The sequence below is a fragment of the Bos grunniens genome, chromosome 19 (assembly GCF_055505025.1).
Source record: "Bos grunniens cultivar Pamir isolate PY7600 chromosome 19, Bosgru_T2T1.0, whole genome shotgun sequence".
NCBI lineage: Eukaryota > Metazoa > Chordata > Mammalia > Artiodactyla > Bovidae > Bos > Bos grunniens.
The window spans coordinates 51,621,820-51,638,272 of NC_141183.1; the positions used below are offsets into that span (position 1 = coordinate 51,621,820).

Consider the following 16,453-nt stretch of genomic DNA (forward strand, 5'->3'; position numbering starts at 1 on the left):
CGCTAAAAAAGGAAGGGGAGGGGGTACCATATCTCTTGTATGGCGCGGATCCTTTGGGTATTTAACATACAGTTTCCACAAAGGACACTCAGAATTATACCTCTGGTTCAAAATTGCTTAAATGTTGAAACATATGGTCTCGTGTTCCATTTGTTAGGAAACAACCAGCTGTTCTCAGCCTGCAAAATCCAAGTAAACATCCACTGTGTGGAAGAGTGAGTCTGAAGTGGTTCAGTAAAAACATGAAAGCTGTTTTTGCTGCAGAAGAAGATGGGAAAAAAAAAAAAAAGGGGCCACCCCGAAACAACAGCTAGTAAAAAAAAAAAAAAAAAGAAATCCTGTCCTGATAACATGTTTTGCCTGGCTTGGTCGCAGTGGACTAAGGAACAGGAAAGACTCTGGCGGCATTTCAATGAAAGAAAGGTTCATAGCCATCCTTGTTGTCTCCTGATGGTGGAAAATTGTGTGACTGTGTCTCAATGCCAGTGATTATTTTAATAAAATGCAGTTATCTGAATAATTAATTTATTTGGCTACTCCACTGTATCCTCCATTCACAGAGGCCAAAATGTCAAAGATCAAGTAGATTGGGAGAATAGGAAAATTCTCATTATAGAGGCGAAGGGAGGAGGGAGAGGATGAAATATTTGGAATTTCAGCGCCGTGGTTTCTATTTATCCGAAATGTCAAGGGCAGTGTAAAATGTATTTTTAAAATGTGTTTCTGTATGGTTTGTGCCCATTCTTGGCGTGGCTGTGGCTCTACAGAGGCCATTGTTCTTTGAAGAGTATGAGGGGGTGTCTTTGTCCAAAGTGACAAAAAGAAGACTTGGAAGACTGGGCTGCCTTTGTTCCTGTGCGGTGCTGTAAAATTTGGTTTGAAATTAGGACCTCAGGGAAGGACCTTCAATAGAGAGCTTTCATTTCCTGCCAGCATTTTAATCACTCTGGGGTTTAAAGTGGATGGCCGGCCAGCATAATGGCCCTATGTTTAATAGAACAGCTCGTATCTTGAAGGGCCAGTTAAGGGATCTGTCACCCGCCCAAATATTCGTCTTTTCTGTTTCCTGTCCATTTATGAAGATCACCCACCCTTTTAGGTGGCTGCCCTGGACCATTTTGTAGGAGAGCTGCTGCCATTGCTTTTTAAAGAGGCTGAACAGAAAGCCAGTTGAATGTGGTCCAGTCTTCACCCTCTACAGCAAAGGTCTGAGGAGTGCTCTAATTAGACACAGAATCCATCAGGTCTGGGAGCCGATTCCATCAGTTGCAGAGAGAAAGTGTCAGGGTTCCCAAAAGGATAGAATATGAAGAAGTTTAAAATCGAGCCACATCTCATCAAGAATTTTGGCACCTGCTGATTTGATGTGTGACTGCCACATCACGTCCATGGAAGTTAATGTCATCCCATCAGGTGGAGGATTCACTCATCCCTTAGAAGCTGAAGTAACCCAGCGGATTTGTTCCTGTTGTGTAATAAGGAAGTTTGTAGCTTTTGTGATGGAGTGGCTTTTTAAGTCCTGAAAGCTCCCTTTAGAGCCATTTAGAGATTTACCTTTATAGTCTATGAGATGCTATCCAGAACTCCTAAAGGAGTGAATATTGGAGTTAAGTCCTGAAAGATGGGGCCAGCATTAAGAAGCAAGTGTCCTGGGATTTCCCTGACGGTCCAGCGGTTAAGACTTAGCCTTCAAATGCAGGGGATGCAGGTTCAAACCCTGGCCAGGGAGCCAAGATCCCCACATGCCTCATGGCCAAAAGAACAAAACAGAAAACAGAACAATATTGTAACAGATTTTTAAAAGACTTTAAAAATGATCCACATCAAAAAAATTTTTTTGAAAAGCAAGTGTTCTGAATTTCTTACCTGATTCATACCTGGTGGCCAGGAAGAATATCGGGGAAAGGCTCATATTCACTAAGATCTCATCTGGGATCTGTCGCTGAAATTGCCCTGTGACCAAGTGCTAAGCATCAAATCCTCACAATGTGGTAAGAGTACTAGTAAACTACTCAGCAGAGACAGTTTCAGGGGCAGCTATTAAATAGGATCACAAAGTGGTTCCCTAACTCAGAATTAAAACAAACACGAATGGAGAGCGAAAGGAAGGGATTTTTTCAGCTACTAACACACTCTCCCATCTCAGGGAGTCAGGAATTCTGCAAAAGAAACAGGAAATCTACTCTCCATGGGCATTTGCTTCTTTGCAGGTAGGGATAGGTTATAGTAGGGAAATAAAGGCATGTGTAAGCCTCCTTCAGCAACTGAAAGCATCCTCTCTCCAGTCTGTCCCAGGCCAAGCTGGACCCACACCCCTAGAGATGGTGGAAGTGAGCCAGAGTCCTAGCTGCCCACAGCCTTCTCGGAGCCAGGGTCTTGGCCCTGGGTGGAAGAAAGGAGAAAAAAAACCTGGGGTGAGAGTGGAGCGTAGTCTTACTCCTTCAGAAGAAATGGAATGACATCAACGTTCTCCGCCTTCCCCCTTCGCAATCGCTGGAACCGGCCCCTGGTCCCTTTTCCCCTCTGTCATCTGTAACCATTGCCTGGTTAGTTCATACGATAACTCATCTGGCCTCGAAGTGACTGTGCTTCCTTGTTGACCATACTTGTGCCCTGACAGACTTTTCAAACAAGAAGGTAAACATCCAGCGATTGTCCTGTCCCTTTGAGAGCCATCCTCTCCCTGGGTCCCTTCTGACCTCTTTTGTCCTGTCTCTAGCCGCAGATTTCTTAGCTGCCCGGCTTGATCCCTTTTGAATTGTCCTCCCTTGGATGAGTAGCTGTTTGAAAGGTGATTTAAAGTGAGTGTTGCTCCGTGTAAGAGCTATTGGCTGAAAAGAGCGCTATCTCGAAGCAGCAGAGGTGTCTGCATAAGGCAGGCAGGCTCTCCTGAGGTTGGTATTCCAGATGTGCATTGATCTAGGAGGAATTATGCATCATTAGACTCAGGATCTTTTCCTTGCATCCAGGTCATTTCTCCAGCGACAACAGCAAAAAGCCTCTGACATTTCAGCGAGGGAGCCATCACTGTACTTACACCAGGAAATGTTCCTACACAGGAAATGTTTCGACTCAACCACTCAACCAGCTCTTCTGAAGGTCTAGGGTCTGTTTCTTGGGTAAAATTTTTCAGCCATAGATTTGGAGGGAAAGCTGCCCACCAGAGCAGGGCCTTCGCATAAAGTTAGGATCATCAAAGATCTGACTATAATCCTCTTCATTCACTGTAGCAGTTTGTGTGGGTGTATCCACCATGTGGGAACCTCATTTCATTGAAGAATCTGAATATTTTGTAAGGATGTGAAGACTTGCAAACAATCTTTTCTGTAAGGCCGTGAGAGGAACAAAGCAGCTAATGTTAGAAAGAACTGGTACCCTATTGTTTTCTGCCATTTGTAAAACTCAATAGGAATATTCTAGCCTTGACAGATTTATATCCTCAACTTGTTGCTTCTTAAAGTGTATACATATCCTGTTTACAAAAAGCCTACCTGTGAAAGAGGTCTGTTCCATTGGAAGGATATCCTCTTTTGGAGCTCAACTAGTCTAAAAATAAGATGATATATGTACTGTGCTGTGCTTAGTCACTCAGTCGTGTCTGACTCTTTGCAACCCCATGGGCTGTAACCTGCCAGGCTCCTCTGTCCATGGAGAGATTCCAGGCAAGAATACTGCAGAGGGTTGCCATGCCCTCCTCCAGGGGATCTTTCCAACGCAGGGATCGAACCCAGGTCTTGCGAATTACAGGCAGATTCTTTACCGTCTGAGCCATCAGGGAAGCCCAGTAATTCTGGAGTGGGTAGCCTATCTCTTTTCCAGGGGATCTTCCCCACCTAGGAATCGAACCAGGGTCTCCTGCATTGCATGTGGGTACTTTACCAGCTGAGCTACCAGGGAAGCCTGATATATGTACTAACCCCCTAAATTACTTGCTGATAGCAAAGGACTTGTCTACACCTTCAAAGAGCTATCTGAAGTCTGCAAAAGACAAGGCATGGGATAAAGTTTTATATACATATCCTTTCCTCCCTTGAAATCTTTGATGTTAGTACTTGGATCTGAAGTTCTGTGTCTCTATAGGAGGTTTTCTCAGAGGTTAAAGTGTCTGCCTCCAGTGCAGGAGACCCGGGTTTCATCCCTGGATCGGGAAGATCCCCTGGAAAAGGAAATGGCAACCCACTCCAGTATTCTTACCTGGAGAATCCCACCGACGGAGGAGCTTGGTGTGCTACAGTCCATGGGTCACAAAGAGTCAGACATGACTGAGTGACTTCACTTCACTTTACACATATTTTATTTTTATATGTACACCTGAATATATAAAATTATATATAATAATATATTTAAAATAAATATAATAGATATGAGTGTATAAAATGTATGTGTGTATCTGTATGGGCTTCACAGGTGGCTCAGATGGTAAAGAATCTACCTACAATATAGGATCCCCTGGAGAAGGAAATGGTTACCCATTCCAGTATTCTTCCCTGGAGAATCCCTGGACAGAGAAGACTGATGGCCTAAATCTTCAGGGTCGCAAAGAGTCAGACGTGACTGAGTGACTAAGGAAGCAGGCATGCACAATGTCTGTATATGCAAGTCAATGAAAGTGAAAGTATTCGCTCAGTCGTGTCCGACTCTTTGCAACCCCATGGACTGTACCCGCCAGGCCCCTCTGCCCATGGAATTCTCCAGGCAAGAATACTGGAGTGGGTTGCCATGCCCTTCTCCAGGGGATCTTCCCAACCCAGGTCTCCTGCAGTGCAGGCAGATTCTTTACCATCTGAGCTACCTGGGAAGCCTATGCAAGTCAATGGATTTAGCCAAGATAGCTTTATATTTGCCTTGCTTTAAGCAGATACTACTCCAACCTTAATTGTAACCAAGGCGATTATTACGCTCACTGGTGCTAGTTTCCAATTTCCATTTTTCAACCTATCTTAGAAATCACACTAGAAAATGAAGTGGCCTTTGTGGAGGTCCCATTTTGGGGCAATGACTTTGGTTAGCAGTGTTTCTAAGGGCTTCCTTTGCAAATTTGCCTGTATCTGTATGTTCTTCTGGTCCTTTCCTCCAAAAGCCTTTCCTGAGAGTTATTCCCTTATTTAGTTAATACCTCTTTGATTTTTCTGTGTGCAATTGCTTTTATGTTTTAGAATTGAATCCCCATCAGATAGTTAACTTCTTTGAGGCAGGATCTGTGTCACACTTTTTCTGTGTTCCTCAGAATTTAGCCAACTGTTCAGTGCCTTAGAAAGTGTTAGTTTTCTTCCTTTGTTTAATTCTTATGCATAAAATTTTCATAGGACAAAAGTTAGGCAACATGGGAATTTAAAGCAAAATCATACAGTAACCAAGTGGAAAGGGTTGAGTGAGGCCTTCTGCCAGCCAAATGCCTCCTTAAGTGAAAGGCGGAGAATGATTGTCCAGAGTGGTGGTTTGATTTTTTTTTAATGCAGCTCTCTCTTTCTTAAACATTTTATTTGTTTTATTTTTGGCCGTGCGTCGAGGGCTTTTCTCTAGTTGTGGCGAGCGGGGGCCCTCTCTAGCTGCGGTGTGCAGGCTTCTCACTGCAGTGACTTCTCTTGTGGAGCGCGGGCTCTGGGACGCACAGGCTTCAGTAACTGTGGCTCCTGGGCTCTAGAGCACAAGCTTAACAGTTGTGGCGTGCAAGCCTAGTCTCTCCACCGCATGTGAGATCTTCTCAGATCAGGGATCGAACTTGTGTCTGCTGCCTCGGCAGGCAGCTTCTTCGCTGCTGAGCCACCAGGGAAGCCCGGTTGCTTGAGTTAAAGTGGGGCCGCAGATACTAACTAACCTCACGGGAGGACTCTGTAGGGCTGGTTTCAAAGAATCGCATTCCAACTAAAGGCATATTTTGTTGGAACTACTTGGAATTAACAGTGACTTTCCTGGAAACTACTGAAAGATAACTATTCAAAAGGGTAGTCTCTGGCTATCAATGAATGTACCATACAGATGCTGAGAAGTATTTAGCAATAACAAGTTATTGGTTTGTTATAACAAGTTATAATAACAAGTTATTCTGTTATTGGTTTCATCTCAGAAAATTTGCCACTTGCATAGTTAATGTGCAGACTTACCCTATAAACGCAACCTACATTTCTCTTACATCCATTAGATAAAATATAAGGAACTAATCAATCAGAATCTCTCTTTTGATAGCCGGAGCAGATAAGCAAGAAATGTAACTAACCAGGATTAATTTCACATATTGTCTATTATTATGATTTTTCTTAATCTGTTTCTTGGCTTGGTCTAATATTTTTCAGTTCAGGGAGCTAGCTTCTTGAGAATAAAAGACCAGGATGTATTTCACTGATGTCTAATTCTTTTAACTCTTTTGAGAAAGAAACAGATGTCTCTTGAAACCCACCAGTTAGAGAAAATATTTCAGGCATCAAAGTACCAGAGAAAAGAACTAACTTAGCTGATTCTCCTTTCTCTGGATGGAGAATCTGGTGGTCTTGGTTTTTATTTGTCTCTATTACTACCTTGGTCTCTTTTCTCCTAACACTTTACCGTTCTCTACCTCAGTTTAGTATTTTGTGAAAGACCTAAACTAGAGACAAGCAGACACTTGAATATGTCTCCTAACTTGTATGCACTGCTCCCTCGCACAGAGTGGAAACCAGTGTCCATCATGCTGCAGACTCCAGAATACAGAGGAGTATATTTGACATATTTTTAAAGCTCCTTAATCTCAAAGTAAATTGTGATTATTTACAAGAAGTGTGAAAGATTAATATTAGTCTTTCCCAATTTCTCTTTCTTTCATATTCACCTCTTCCATTTGCTAACTGTCCCCAGCTCAAGATATCCAGGCTTCATTAGATACGAACACCAGCAACGCTTATGCAGTGATTCTCAACCTTGGCTGCACATTAGAATTCTTTGGGAACCTTTCAAAAACTCCCTCTCTCCAGACTGCACGCAGAGCAATTGAGTGTGAAGCACAGACATTAGTATTTTTTAAACTCCCTAGATGATTCCAGTGTAGAGCCAAATTTGAGAACCTGTTTGTTTTTTTAAATTTATTTATTTATTTACTTATCTGGCTACTTCGGGTCTTCGTTGGGACATGCAGGATCTTCACTGCATCATGTGGGATCTTTTGTTGCGTGGCACGGGACTCTCTAGTGGTGTGTAGACTCAATCGTTGCAGGCTGTAGAGCACTTGGGCTTCAGTAGTTGTGGCATGCAGGCTCTCTAGTTGTGGCACACGGGCCCGAGAGTGTGCAGACTCAGTCGTTGCAGCACACAGGCTTACTTGCTCCATGGCTTGTGGGTTCTTAGTTCCCAGACCAGGGATCACACCTGAGTACCCTGCATTACAGGTGGATTCTTAACCCCTGGACCACTAGGGAAGTCCCAGAAAACCTCTGTCTTAGTTGAATCTCTTTTGCTTTTACGAGTGTAATCTATAAGTCCATTTTTCTAAATTACGGAAATATATATTTATGTTGGTTCTCCTAGCAATAGATCTCTTATATTTCAGAACATTTTGCTGAGTATCTTGCTGATTGTATATTTTATTCCATACTAATCTCTCAGCCATTTCCCTCCCTGTGGAGGTATAGCATCATTTCATATTAGGCAGCTGATGTGAGTTGTCTATTCCCATTTCCTATAAATAAAGTAAGTCAGTGAGGAGAGAAATTCCTAATGTATCGTGGGATGTCCAGAAATTGAGCGTAGTAGATTTAGAGTGATGTCAATATGTGTTTAATTACAGCAGAAGATACTCCTATTGGGATTTCTGTCACTCTTTTGTCTGATTTGCCTTAACTCAGGTTTACAGAGTATTGAGGGAGAAGCTGTTTTCTTCTAGAATTCATCCTACCCTCAACAGAAGTTTAAAGTAAAAACAAACAAAAACCTAACTGTTCAGAATGAAAAAATCAAATCAAAACACAGGTAGGATTTAGCCTATGTCATAATGTCGGTAAAGAATCTGCCTGCAATGCAGGAGACCTGGGTTTGATCCCTGGGTTGGGAAGATTCCCTTGGAGAAAGGAATGGCAACCCAGTCCAGTATTCTTGCCTGGAGAATTCCATGGACAGAAGAGCCTAGCGGGCTACAGTCCATGGACTCGCAAGGAGTCGGACACCACTGAGCAGCTAATACTTTCTTTCTATTTTATACAGTATCTATGAACTAGGCAATTCAATAAATACTTGTTGATTTTATATGAAGTACGATAATTCTCACATAATAGAAAATAATATTAAAAGAATATACATATGTATAACTGAGTCACTTTGCTGTATAGCAGAAATTAACACAATATTGTAAATCTACCATACTTCAGTAAAAAATGTTTTTAAAGATAATTTTCAAACCCATTCTGCTAAGATAACAGAATTGAATGTGCGCTTGTTAACAGTGAGTTTGGACATACTTGTGCAGGTTTTCCTTTATCTAAATATCAAGTCCTTAATCTGCATAGTTGTTTGTCTGCCACGGAGAGTTTAAAGTTAGTGCTGGTTTTAAAGTGTCCTCTGCCTTATGTGAACCCACTCCAATATTCTTGCCTGGAGAATCTCATGGACAGAGGAGCCTGGTGGGCTGCAGTCCAGTGGGTTGCAAAGAGTCGGACACCACCGAAGCGACTTCATATGCACGCACGCACACTGCCTTTTGTGATAGTGAAAAATCTGGATTCCTGAAAAGAATAGATTCTTTTCCCACCTGGATGATCTCCAGTCCTTTCAATGGTTTGGAAGTATTTGGTGAGGATATTGTGAGCGGGGAATCACTGTGGCTTAGTTTGGCTTGCCTTAGAAATGTAAATTATAGGAAATCTTTCATGAAAAAGATAAACAGGAACTGAGAGCAGAAACACTTTTTCTCCCCCCTGTCATGGTTATTTGGAGCGATTGAAGGAATGGACAAATAAATGCAGGGCATATTCCCAGGACCTAGACACCCTTCAGAATCCCTCTCCCTTTTATCTCATGTTAGGTTTTACAGATCTGGTAGCATCAGGCAGATTCCTCTCACTCATTGATTTGCTTGAGAAATCTTTTTCTTGATCATGTAGTGACTCATACTTGCTCTATTGAAACTCCTTGAAGCCTTATTTTCTCCCTTCCTCAAAATGGTTTTTAAAAAACTGTCTAATGCCAGGCACAAAATAAACTATGCAAGTAAAGTGTCAGACTTCCTCAGAGTAGTCTGGTTACTGGATTTATGGCTCTGCGATGCCTTTGTGTTTTGAATGAACAGTTATAATTGGCCACTGATGATTTAGGTAGACTAGTGACTGCCAGAAATCTTGAGATTAGCAGACCTTTTCCAAGTAGGTCTTCACTTAATATTGCTTTGCTTCTAGCCTGGTTGGGCTTTCTTGGTTTCCAGCCAACTTGACTAAGAACTAAGAAGGTTAAAAGAAGAAATGCTAAGTGTTGGGTCATGAGAAGTTGAATTGAGTGCTTTATCCCTTGTTCCTCTTGGAGCTGGATGCACTGGCTTTCTCAGTCTGGAGTCCCCTTCCTACCTTCTGTTCTCTAGGGTCTGTCCTTTGGGGCTAGAGAAGAGGACCCGAAGACCAGCATGCTCCTGGCTTCAGGTAAATTTCCTGGAAGCATGTTGCTGGCTGTCCCAGGACCCTGCGTGTGAAACTGCAGCGGGTAACTGTGACTGCGTTGTATCACGTGGTGACGCCCCCGCTCTCTCACCGAGAAGTCAGGGCTGAGTTGGCACGGTTGTCTGCGTGAACAACTGTGGATCAAACAGCCTGATGTTTCTTATTAGGCAAGAAAGACATCCAGCTGGTGGGCTGAGCATCCTCATTCCAGACTGCTGTTCGTTCTGTGAGGAAATAGCCACTTACTCACTTCCTATCCCATCACACAACTTTTCAAGCCTCGGTTTACTGTGAGGACTCAACCTGGCTAACCATCGGTCCCAGGCTCCCCAGATCCCGCTTGCACGTGTCGGTGTATTTATCAGCGGTGCTCACTGTTTCACCCTTAAAAGTGCACCAGTATGGATGACAGCCACTCTACTCATCAGCCTATGTTGGCCAAAAGAAAGAGCCACCAAATGGAATGATACGAGGCTGTGTGCTTCTACAACAGAGGGATTCACCTCTCTAACCTGCTGTTATCAACTCAGATCCAAAACAGATAGCTGCTTCTTGATATTTGCTGACAAGGAAAGGTACTCTGGAATTACGATTCTGGTCTCTGTAACTAATACTGTTGTAGGAAATCATAAGCAGGGCAGTGAAGTATGAAACCCAGCAGATTCTGTAGCCTTTTCCATACAATTGGACTCTTCTCATGAGGAACAAACATGGATGGATGTTGATACAGCAAGTTGTCGTTTGAACATACTAAGACCTCTGAGAAAGGAACCTCATCCAGAAATCCCATGTCTTGACTGGTGCCCAGGGGTGCCCGGGAAAGGACCATTCATTCCCGCAATTCCTTTCTGGGCAAATCTCCTAGGGAGTGTTGTAAGTTCAGTAGTTGTGTGTAGCTTCAGGACTTTGGGGCCAGATCTGAACACAAAGGTCTTTTTTTTTCTCCCCAGGGTGGTCCACTAGCTTGGTCTCTGTGTGCCCACATGGAGTGCTGCCCGCTGAGGGAGTTTATGAAATTTTGATGTAGAAATTAGGTTGTTGCTTATCTTGTACCTTCTTGCTCATAGTATTGACAGTACCATTGAATTGCTCGAGGCAGATAGCATCTCAGCGATCGCTGTGCTGTTTCAGCTCTCTGCTGCTGACAACATCAGAAGTGTTTTAACAGGGTTTTAATGGGCAGCCTCTGAAGCTCCTTGGAGGGTTGCAAATAGCTGCCGTGAGAAACCCTCTCTGCTGCTCTGGGCTGACATGCCCTCTTTTCTCATCCAGCTGCTGCATGTTCAGATGGCCGCCTTCCTGGTGACAAGCACTTCTTATTTGGGCTGAGCCGTAAGAGGACTTGAATTCCAGAGATGAGATTGTGTAATATAAAAAAGGAAAGGTCTCCTAAGGACGTTTTCTTCCCATCCTGTTGGGGGCAGGAAAAACAAGACGGGTTATGGGGGTTAAGGCGAGAGAGGGGGTCTAACCAGGAATAAGTCTGCCATTCCCAGAACCTTTCAGAGAAAAGTCCTGGTGTGTCGTTAAAACTAAAGTGTTCTCATTTGACGGAGTCATAAGGATCTCTTTGGAGAATGCCGTGCCCAGAGCCCCTGTTTTCTAGCTTTCCCACATTTTAGAATTTTATTTCACAGCTGACAGGCACACCAGGGAAAAAAACACCTTTCCACACATGAAGACAATTTTTGACTATTTCATAATACTCGGATTTTTATGAAATACGTCTCCAGGGTTAACGCAGAGTGAATTAATACAGTTTCAACTTGGGTTCCATTACTTGATCTTTGAAAATTAAAAGAAAGTGAAAGTTCCATTACTTGATCTTTAGATGCAACAAAGTGACTGAACTCCCAACTAGTGACTTAAAACCGCAAATCGTAGGATGAAAGGAGTTGGAAATCCACCTCTCCTAGAATACTTTTAACTAAGACAATGAGGTGAAAAATGATATGACTTTGACTTCCTAGCTGTGGCACCAAAGATGGTCCGTGATTATCTGTGCCCAAGGTCAACAGGGTACCCAAAGGGAACTGGTGATAAAAATGGAAGGAAAATGTGATGGCTGGAATAATAAACTTTTTGTTAAAATGCAAGAACCCAGTCTTATCAGGAAGGCACACATCCTACCCCTACCCCACCTCCCACCCCTGAAGAAAATGTCTGTGTTTCATTTAAAAAGTGTGGTTCATCGTAGAATCCCAGTGTTTGGAAGTGTCAGTGCAGACATCAGCAGCTTTGATTGTGTCTCTCCATCAGTTTCCCTTCTGAGGGAGTAGAAACAATAGTTTGCCTGGCTGTTTTTAAAGAAGGTCTAAGAATACTTCCTTCTGGTGTCAGAGAGAGACTGCTTTTACTTCAAGCTCTACCTGCTGAGAATTGGTTTTTATCATTATCACCCTCCACGGATTTTTCAGGCTGCCTGCGAAGAATCTCCTATCAGACACTTAAGGCTATTTCACAGCCTTCTCTTCCCAAACCAGATTGATAGTACTAGGCTGTCATCTGTCCCTCAGAGATTTAAGATTCTTAACTTCTTGTCACCAGCAGAGGCATGACTTTAGCTATTAAGGGATAAATTTGATTATCAAGGTTGGAAGGAAAAAAAAAGAAGTGCACCTCTGGGACACATTCAGAAATGGATTCCTGGGAAGGTCCAGGCCTGTTTTTTGCTTTCTTACAGCTAGCTACCTTTCCCGAAGCTGCTGCTGGCTATGCTACTATTGGGACTGTTACTCCAACTAAGATCATAAAAATGGCTTTATTACATGTGCCTGTGATTGGGGTCTTCAGCAAGGCACTGAATAAAAAAAACTGCAGGAGGCTACGTAATATAAAGGGAAAACCACAAGAATATGGCCTATGGGAGAATGTCATGGTGAAGAGTATAAATTCTAGAGTCAGGGAAAAGCTAATCACATCACTCACCAACAATGGGTCTACCTCCCTCTGCCTCCTCATTTGTAAAATAAAAATTATAATGAGAATTGTAACCTACTCATATTGTTGGGGATTAAATAAGAAAATGTACAATTATAGCACAGGGCCTGGACACAGTTGCAAGTGTTTGGTTAACAGGGGTTGATGTTACTATTTCTGTTAAGAATACACATGCCCGGTACTCAATAAATGTATATATAATCCCTGCATACATTCAAAGTGCCTAGTTTAGGGAATTTATTAGCGGTCATAATATAGTACAAGCAGATATAGATACAAGTGTAGAGGATATAGAATGGCAGAAGGAATCGGTTAGCCAAGATATGAAAGAATGGTGAGGAACTGTAAATAAATGATAAAAATATTCAGTATAAACCTTTGAGAGAAAGAGCACCCCTAAACTTGTCAAGCTCCAGATTTCAGTTTTGAGAATCTATATTCTCTTTTACAGACTTAAGTCAAGATTGGGGGACTTCTCTGGTGGTTCAGTGGCTAAGACTCTGCTCTCCCATGGCTAAGACTCTGCTCTCTCAATGCAAGGGGTCCAGGTTTGATCCCAGGTCAGGGAACCAGATCCCACATGCCCCAACTGCCCTGCAAGTAAAAGATCCCACATGCCACAACTAAGACCCATCACAGCCAAATAAATAAGCATTTAAAAAACAATAATAAAATCAAGATTAGGCCTGACTACCTACTGTGGTCTTGGGATGGTTTTTCCTTTCTTTAAGGCCTCATTTTTCTCTAATGTGGGAGAGAATCTTCTGTTTTCCTGATGGCTCAGTGGTAAGGAACTCACTTGCCAAAGCAGGAGACCCAGGTTCGATCCCTGGGTCAGGAAAATACCCTGGAGAAGGAAATGGCTCCTGGCCTCAAATTTTGGAGGTTTACTGAAAAAGAAGAGAGTCATGGCATTCCTATTTTCATAGTTGCTCAACTGTATTTTCTCCGAGGTAAAGATGTGTTTACCTGACAGATCTTTCTGTGAAATTCTGCACTCCTGCCTTACGTGTATAGCTTACCAGTGAGGCAGTGTAGTTAATTTTTTCTGTGTCATGGCTGATTTTGTAAGTTACATCACGTGATCAGCAGTCTTGGTCAAGGTGGGCCGTTGACTGGCCCGCAGGTCGGGTTGATTCCTCTGCCCCGCTGGCTTTGGGGTTTGCTTTGAAATTCCCTTTGGCTTCACTCAGCTGCCTTGAGCAAAGACACATGCGGCTCCCTGTGCACGCACCTCCCCTGCTTTCCTCCTTGTGCCCTCCCTGAAAAATGGGGACTGAAGCTTGTCGGCCGTGTAACCCAAAGCTAGCCCTTCAGGTTTCCCTCCGTGATGATATTACTCCGCCTTGGGCTTTTCTCATGTCCTGGTTTGCTGGTCCCAAATTCAGTAGTTTAATCCTCTACATTGGAAGAACACCAATGCAGTATCTCCCTATCCTTAGTCATAACTGTGGATGGTAATTGTGGAATACATTTCTTACGAATGTGTATTTTTGCTTTCCACACTTGACAGGATTCAGAGCTGTTTTTTTACAAATATTTTTAAATGCTACTTAATAGAGATACCTCTAATCAGGTCCTGGATGGCTGGCAAGCTGCCTCATCCGGTCATCTTGGGTACTGTCTCTCTTCATGTTCATGCATTTCCTCATTTTATATACCACCTGCCAACATCTCACTAAAAGACGTCTTTAACCATGAGTCATTTTAAAGGGCTACATAGTGTCTTTTCCGGATGTCAAGTTTTTAAAAATTTAAAACCAGCAATTAGGATACACTTGCCAGGAGGAATATCTTGATTTCTTAGAACACAATGTGGAGTAATTTATATTTGCATCTCTGAGAGCCGCTGGCAAGGTGGCCATGTGATGAGGAAAGAGCACAGGTATTTTCAGAACAGCTGCTTTCCTAAGTCTGGGTTCTTTGTGGCGTGTAAAGTTGTTGCTACAGATGTCAGCCAGGCAGTATGGCTAGAACTCAGTTATAGCCTGATCGTGTCTGAAGGATGTCTGCCAAGTATTGCCGTGTGCTAGGATTTGAATAGGAGGAGGTGAGTGAGAGTGGAGTCGCCCTTCTTCAATTCCCTTTGGCCTTCTCTAATTGGGGACAGAAAGCGTTTGCTTTATATCAGTTGGTTAGTCCGTCTTTCCTCCTGTACTTGACTGTACACCTTTTTGAGGATAGAAAGCAGTTTTAGATTTTATCCTGTATCTTTAAATACTTCAAATACTCATTCATTTGTTAAAGGAACTTTGGAGCATCTATTATGTGATCTCTGGGCTAGGAACCATAGGTGATCTAAATATGCACAAAGCCAAGTTCTTCTTAGCAAGAAGATAGACGAAATACATCTATGACTAAAAAGTAATATGAGAAAAAGAAATCAGTTTCCACTTGAAGTTCAGGAAAGGCTTCATGGAAGAAGTGTCATGTGAGCTGAGTTTTGTTATATGGAAATAGGAAAAGGGAAATCGTTCCTGGCAGGGAGAACAGTACCCTGAAGACATGTGCAGACAGGGAACGTAGGTGGTCCTGTTTGCCTGCAGGGGACAGGGTGTGACAAAGAAAGGGGGAAGGAGATACCGTCTGGAAAGTAAGTTAGACGGGAGAGTATGGGGTTGTAAATGTTAGTCGGTCAGTTGGCCTTGAATCCTGTTTCCTCAGCTTCTTACCTCTGTGACCTGAAATTCCTTAAACTTTCTGTTCTTCAGTTTCCTGGTGTGCCTAGTATATCTCAAATACCATTTCAAGGCTTAATAGATAAATGAATGATTAATAGATATTTGACAGTCTTTTTTCCCTGCCAAGTCTTGGAAATCTGCTGTGCATTTTGTACTTACGGCACATCCCCATTCAGACTAACCATCTTTCAAGTGCTTGACCGCCACACCTTGGCGGCACAGACTGAAGACAGGTGGAATCCTTTCTTCTGCTCTTCTGCCTTTGGTTTTATGAACATAAAGAGTGAGACGTTTGATTTGAACTCCAAAGCCATGCCATGCTGATAGCCATAGCTACCACCTACAGGTGTTTTTGACATGTCAGAAGTTAATCTGTTCTTAATTGACCATAAGAAATTTGTCAACAGTGATCTAGAATGAAAGCAGTCACTGGTACCAAGTCTGTCCTGGTAGACATGTGAGTTTTGCTCAGGCATTTGTTTAGAGAAATAAGACTCATCTCTCCTTTTCTTCTTTCTTGACCCAGCCTGCCTTTGTTTTCAGGCCTAACAATCTTGGAAGAACACAGATTATGTGCTAAATATAATAGTTACCCTTTTTCACTTAATAAGCGACCATCTGAATTCCCAGCACTGATCTAATTCCACTTGCTTCTGAAGTTTACCTTTTTACACTTGTGTTGGTTTTAGCCAATGGCCACTGTGTCAAAGGTCATGAACTTGTACACTTCCTCCCCAAAGATTCACTGTATCAGTGTTCAGTTTGTGAAGATCCTTCTGGACTCGTTTATTTAATTTTGCCACCGTTGTTGAATTCATGAAATCATTCAGCTCTTTTTTTCTTCTTTCAACTGGATTGCAAATAAAGGAGGGGAAGGAAAGGAATGGAATTCCTTTCCTCAGCATCTTAATTATCTTAGTTTTAAGTTCTTCTATAAGTGTGTATTTATGAATGTAGTTTTACTAGCTTAAAGCGTCTAATTGAAACCAGATCCTTAAATCTCTCTGGATCAAGGAGTCCTAATAAGCCCTGAGCATCTTATCCCTACAATCCAGAAGCATTTATTTGTGCTTGTGCTTGATGCATATGTAATCAGGTTATTCTCCCAGCTTCATTTTCCACCTCAGACTTTAGCGGGATCTAGTATGGTGGTGAAGGGGATATTTATTCCTATTTCCAGTGGGTACAACCAAGGAAGGGAGGGTGAGAGCTTGAGTATTA

At 42.6% G+C, this 16,453-nt stretch overlaps 1 protein-coding gene across 37 annotated transcripts in view; it reads left to right on the top strand.

Moving 5' to 3' along the window:
• The window catches only part of BCAS3 (BCAS3 microtubule associated cell migration factor), a 591,361-nt gene that overhangs the window by 423,823 nt on the left and 151,085 nt on the right, over positions 1-16,453 (top strand). Inside the window, exon 24 of one of the 37 annotated variants that reach the window (XM_086360543.1) lies at positions 158-1,455. The exons of the other annotated variants lie outside the window; for them this stretch is intronic. Coding sequence (XP_086216669.1) covers positions 158-219 — 62 coding nt within the window. The 3' untranslated portion in view covers positions 220-1,455. Of the gene's footprint in view, positions 1-157; positions 1,456-16,453 lie in introns of those variants that run through there. 37 annotated transcript variants of the gene reach the window in all.